Source organism: Hibiscus syriacus, unplaced genomic scaffold, assembly GCF_006381635.1.
Source record: "Hibiscus syriacus cultivar Baekdansim isolate YM2019G1 unplaced genomic scaffold, ASM638163v2 tig00110253_pilon, whole genome shotgun sequence".
Classification (NCBI taxonomy): domain Eukaryota; kingdom Viridiplantae; phylum Streptophyta; class Magnoliopsida; order Malvales; family Malvaceae; genus Hibiscus; species Hibiscus syriacus.
Window position 1 is genome coordinate 436,307 of NW_024062646.1, and position 6,639 is coordinate 442,945.

Consider the following 6,639-nt stretch of genomic DNA (forward strand, 5'->3'; position numbering starts at 1 on the left):
TAACACCATTTTGATGTTAGTTATCGACCGCCAGTTCTCTTTTCTCTTTGTTACTTTTTTAGTTTTTAAATAAAAATAATTATACCTTTGTGACACTTTTTTTTTCTGTATTTGTAACACGTTTTTCGTCTTCTTTTTCGGTCGTTTGATAGTTTTTTTATTTTATGATTTTATCATGGTTGGATTTGACGACGCCACGACTGATCAATATGACGCTTATTTGTAATCCAGTTGATCTTACCTACTATGAACCCCCAGATTGAATTTGAATATGCAATTTTACGATCATAGATAATTTCTCACGATGCACGACTCTGATTTGTGGTTCTCGCGTCTTTCAATAGCTTAATCTCCTCTTATGATTTGTTTACCGATGCAATCAGATTTGATTGTATCTATTTTTTGTTGGAATTCTTATATGATCTAAAGTGGCTAGTTCAATGTTATAGGAAAATGTTCAAATTATGTATTTAGTTTACGATGATAGTTGCAAATTTTTATTGTAATTTTAGATACACTTTTTAATAAGACTAGCGATTTCTATTAAAAAAATAATAGTTAACAATTTTTATGATAGTTTTGTTAACCTTAAGACAAAATTAACATACACATAATAGTTTAGAGCCTTGGTGACAAATATAATAACTAACCAGTCACTAATGGCAAGCAAGATAGCTTGGGCCACACAACATTATTATATATTTCCCTAATTTTACGAATAAAAATAAATTATTTTCTTTACCAAGTACTAATCAATGGTTTGATTCAATGATTCCTTCATGTATAAGTAATGAACTGAAACTTCAACTGACAAACATGGAAATGGGAGATGAAGAAAAATAGTAAAAATCCCAGAATTATTTTCTCTCGTTTTTGGAGTAAAATCTGAGAACGACGTAGAAAAACAGGCGATAAAGAACTCCCCATGCAAGCAAGATAAGAATATCATACCAAAGGTTCTCCAAGTTAATTCCCATGGATGATATAACATCCTCTCCAATCATTGTGCATTGCAAGGTATCATTGTGTTTGGCATGCAAGTCACTGATCTTCAGCTCCCCTAAAGGACCCGGTGAAAGATCGGCTGGGTCTCCGGCGTAGCAGATTTCCTGGTCTTTGAACTCATTCACAAGCAAGGCCTCGAACGGGTATTTGATTGCCGAGATGTAGTGAAGCCACCTCCAATAAATGGGTATCTTGTTCCCTTTGAGGAAGAAACCACATGTGAGGAAGAAGAGAGCCGTGGTGGCGATCACGACGGCGTAGCCAGTGATGTAACTCGGGACGAGTGCGCTCACGAGCATCACGTATGCATTGGTTGTTATCAGAGATGCGTAAAGGATCAACCAGAAGTTTAAGAGGCTGCTGTTGAGGTGAAGCCAGTACTTGGTGATTGCAGCGAATGTGAAGCCTTGGATGGCGAAAAACGGGAGGTAGACAATGAGGGAGGAGATGACATAGGATGAAGCTCGATACGAGTTGTGGGAGGTTTCTCTGATGAAGATGAACCTTTCTTGTATGAAAGTCGGGACGGCATCGTTTGAGGAGAAGAACACCAAGCAGATTGCGAAGATGTAGAAATTGAGAAGCCGGTTAATTGTTTTGAAATCATAGTGGCTCAAGTTTCGGAAGAGTGAGGATAAGATGATTGCCATGACTGTCAATACTATCTCTCGTGAAAGGAAGAGTTCCGGGGTTCGAACCACGATGAGAAGGGTGCGCCACGAGAGGATTGCGACCTCTCTGAGCCATGGGTTCGCGAACTTGGGTCCATGATCTCGCTCATCCAGCACTTCTTCCAAGTCGAACTCTTCGTATGAAGGTGCATACGGTTCTATCGATGGGCTAAAAACAACCGGGGTCTTGTGGTGAGAAAAGGTGTTCGACTTTGTTGAGCCATTTGATGTCGGCCCGAAAGGAAACTCCTACCAGAACTAGGCGTTTGACCGGGAGTTCGAGCTGGAGTCCAGGATGGTGCACGGCGAGGATTCCGGTAACACCGCGGTATACCCAGACAGGGAAATCCTTGTAGAACTGAGAAGCCAAGCGTGGCTGATAAGCACTACTCTGCATACTCAATGGAGTCTGGGCCGGGAACCGGGAAGATTTACGTTCCAGAGAGTAGTCGAAGTCCTCATCTTCATCGTCGTCTTCATCATTGTAATCAAACCGGCCGGATTCTGATCGAGAAGTTCCGTTGGCAGTAGAGAAAGCATGGCTATGAAGGCTAATAGCATGCCTCGAGACAGGCGTTTTCACGAAAGAGTTCTTTCGTATTTTCGGTGTTCTCGGAACCGGAGTCCTCGCAACTTGATCAGGCTTGATACCATCACGTTGGTATAACACAAGGGGGTCGAGTCCTACAGTCGATTCATCGTACTCCTTGATAACATCGAGAAGATATTCAAGGCTGTTCTCGCCATCAGGAACCGGCCTTCCAAACCCAGACAGGTGAGCCGGCAGTGTGCTCGGGCTTCCCATATATATTAGTCTACCCCTGTAACATTTTATGCATGTACATATAGCTTAATTCATCAGCTAATCATAAATTTTATACGGTGAAGAGCTATTGATGTATTAAAGTACTTTTTGTACCTTGCTAAGACGGTTATACGGTCTAAGAGCAATTGAATTCTGTAGGAAGGTTGATGAATGGTCATGAGGACGATGCTACCACCACGAGCTATCTCCTTCACCTTCTCCACCACACTGTAAGCGCTCGTCGAGTCGAGACCTGACGTTGGTTCATCGAGGAATAACAGAGATGGCTTATGAATGATGTCGATACCGATCGACACCCTTCGCCTCTCTCCTCCAGACACCCCTCTCCTTCCTTCATCACCAATATATGTATGTGCAGCAGTCTGTATATAGACAGAACTATAAATATATCGTTTAAATTTCATCATACTATCTGTAATTGTGTTAAGGATAAAACTTACCTCTAAGCCGAGCTGTTTAAGCAACTCATTGACTCGATTTTTCTTTTCCTCCCTGGAAATTGAGGGAGGCAGCCTTACTTCAGCTGCAAACATGAAGGTCTCTTGAACCGTCAACATGGAGAACAACTGGTCGTCTTGCATTACATATGATGAAATCATCTTCATGTAGCTCGTAGTCACCTGAACCAAAGCATAACTAACGAGTGAGCTAAGATATATGTATATATCTATGTACATGTGTGTGTGTGAACTGACCGGCTTTCCATTGAGTCGAACAGACCCTTCGAGACTCCCACGAGCAATCCGACCAGCGAGGGCATCGAGAAACGTGGATTTCCCAGCACCACTAGGCCCCATGATGGCCATGACTTCGCCCCTCACGGCCTGGCCCGATATATCATTCAAAGATAAACATCTTTTTTGAACCATTCACCATCTTTCTTTTGCTTCTTGGTGACACTGTAAGACAAGTTACTGAACTCAAACCCCTGACCGGGAATCGTCTTCCTTGCCGGTACAGGTGGCATGCCGATAATCTTTCCTGCTGCGGCAGTTTTGTCCATGTCTAGAAGAGTCTCGAGGCTTTTATTCGCCGCATATTTCCCCGCCTTCGCCATTGGAAATCAGTTTAAACAGGCCCTGAAGTTTTAAGAGCTGGGCGTGGAGTGATGTTTAGGGGTTATAAAGAAGATAGAGATGAAGTTGCAGACAAAAGGGTGAGGTTGGAAAGTTCAGCCGGCCATGAGGAATGTATTGAGAGATTGCAGACGAAGAAGACAAACGAAGAAATGATCGGTAAGACGAATTTCTCTCTGTTTTTTCTCCTTTGGGTTTGTCGTTGATTTGCATTGACATTACCGGAGAGCTGCTAAAGCTTTGTTCCATCTAGCAAATGCGACAAATTACCTATTTATATTATATTTTCCATTTTTTAATTGTGAAAAATAGGAATTATGGTGTGATTTGGTGAATAATTAATTATACAGTAGAATGCTTCTGATTCTTTTTTCTTTTTAATTTCAGAGAACGTCTCAAACAAGAAAATGTGGTTTGATAATTGTCTAAGACTTAAAATATTTACCGTAATTTATTTTCCAACACTATATTACTTTTTTTTATGGAAAGGAGAATTATTATGACGCAATCTCATTAAAAATCTTCCTATACTTAGAGAAGAAGCATACACATGATAATAACACAAATACAACGGAAACTATTCAAACAAAACAAAACAAAAAAATCTAACAAAGCCAAGCACAACCAGCTTCCCGCAAATAAACCACCTTCAACACCAAGCTTTAACCAATATCCTCATGCAGCACGTTAATGATATCAGCAGGGGGAGAACAAAGCATTTGAGTTTCAACAATATCAGAACCTGCACTTTTCGCGAACCTGTTGTAATACCCAATGTAGTAACCGATTTTTGCCTAGGCACGAAATTTTACTTGACGGGAAAAGTGATGTGTGAATAAATGGTTTTTTTAAATGTTTTGGGAGTCGCCATCGACCTTTTGGATCAGGTAAGTCGAATACCTAAAAATTATCTTTTAAAAGAGTTTTTAAGAAAACATCAGTTAAAAAATAAACTGGTCTGCGTTTTAATAAAAAAATCATTCTTTTTAATAATAAAAAGATTCGTGGTTGATTACGTTTAGGGAATGATTAACACCCCACAACGCCCAAAATTAATACTTATTAATTATAAATTGTCTCTATTATTAGAAATTTAAATATTCAAAGATGTATTTAATTTATAATCCTGTTATTTCAAAATAATTTTATTTTTATAAATAAGATATTTATTTAGAAATACCAGAAAAAGACTTCAAGGTGCTTTAAGACAGCTCTTTTCTTAGTATTAAAAAATAAATAAATATTAATAAAACATTTATCTAAAAATAAATAATAGATTAATATATATAATTTATAAAAGTAAAATATTTATTTATTTAAAAATATCAGAAAATGAATATCCAGTTGCTTTAAGACTGTCCTTTCTTAATATTGAAAAATAAATATATATTAAAATATTATTTTTTAAATGTATTTTATAAAATTAAATTTATAAGTAGAATTTTAATAAAAAACAAATAAAACAAATAAATGAATATGACTAAATAATAATAATAACAATAATGATTAAAGTAATAATTTAAATATATTGAAATTGAAATGATAATAATATAAATTAAATTGCAATTAAACATATAAATAAATAAAACAATGACAAAATAAAGAAAACTAAAATTATAGGATTAAAATATAAGATATATAAATTAATAGACAAAATGAAAATTATAAAAAAACAGTGACAAATATATAAAATATAAAACCTAAAGATCCTAATTTGAATTATTAAAAAAGATATGTACTAACAGTGTAATTTAGCCTCAATATTAATTATCCAGGTTAAAATAAATTTTATTAAAATTACCAGGGACTAAATAAAGTATTTACCATAAATATGTAAGTATAATAATAGTGACTAAATTATAAATTAAATAAAACTATAAAGCTGAATTGAAATAATTAGAAGTTGATTTTAGTGACTGAAATAGAAAGTTACAAAACTAGGATGGCTACACGCATGATTCTTGCCAGATGGAAATTACACAGAAATCCCTCCCAAAACGACGTAGTTTAGAGGAGGATATAAATAGACCTTAAATAGCCTAAAATTCACAAAATTCCTCATTTCTTCATTTTGCTTCTCTCTCTAAGCTCTCACTTCTCTATAAACTTAGCCACCGGTCGGCCACCGGCCGATCACTATTCCGACTGTCAGCCACTATTCACGGTGGTCGAAAAATATAAAAATACCCCCAAATCATACATCGAAACACCCTAAAGCCGAATTCGGCCTCCATTTTTCTAAAAACTCATAGAATTTTCTAGATCTAAATTTATACCTTCGATATTTTGGTTTTTCGATGACGTGGTAAGCTTTGTCCTTCTTTTTCCTTTTAGTTTTTTACTGCTGGTGGTAGATTGGTTCTCTTGCTTCTTTTTTTTATTTGCATGTTAAATGGCCTTTTATAGGCCTTCAAAACACTGTTTGTTCGGTGAGTCACTGGATCTACGATGGTGACTCACCTTAGCTTCAATATGTGTGCAGCCGTCTTTATCTCTTCTGGAATCTTCATTGCAGCTGTGGTGATGTGGTAGCAACTGATTGGGGAACATGACGGCGGAGCAGTTGGAGTAGAGGCGGCGGAGTAGTTGGAGTAGAGGTGGCGGAGCAGTTGGAGTAGAGGCGGTGGAGAAGATGCTAAAAATCCTAGATGGATGTTGGGTCGGGTCTAGATCTGGGCTTCGGGTTTTGGATCTGGGCCTCCAGGTTCTAGATCTGGGCCTATAAAATTAATTGTAATTTTTATTATTTATAATAATAATAAATAATAATAATAATAATAATAATAATAATAATAAATGGGACAAAAACTTAGTGTTTATAGCTGCCCCTCTTTTCTCATTCTTGTATTAACAAGAATAGAGCAAAGACGAAAAAAAACAATAAGTTTTTGTCCAATTGACTTTTCTTAATTAAGACGGAAATGTTGAACAAATTCTTCTTATTATGAACTTCTTCTTCTTTAGGACTAGTTCTTCTCATTATGAACTCTTCCACTGAGAATGATAATCCATTTTGTTCTGTGATGAAATCTAGCAAAAGGTTGAACAAGTTCTTCTCATT

The 6,639-nt window shown here is 36.6% G+C and overlaps 1 protein-coding gene across 1 annotated transcript; it reads right to left on the reverse strand.

Annotated features, from left to right (window-relative positions):
- Positions 1–857: 857 nt before the first annotated feature.
- Positions 858–3,569, reverse strand: LOC120114906 (ABC transporter G family member STR-like). The gene is given in 7 exon segments (XM_039135684.1): positions 858–1,874; positions 1,877–1,995; positions 1,998–2,497; positions 2,596–2,864; positions 2,943–3,122; positions 3,198–3,349; positions 3,352–3,569. Coding segments are annotated over 7 exon segments (2,445 nt in total). The 5' UTR covers positions 3,560–3,569.
- Positions 3,570–6,639: the final 3,070 nt, after the last annotated feature.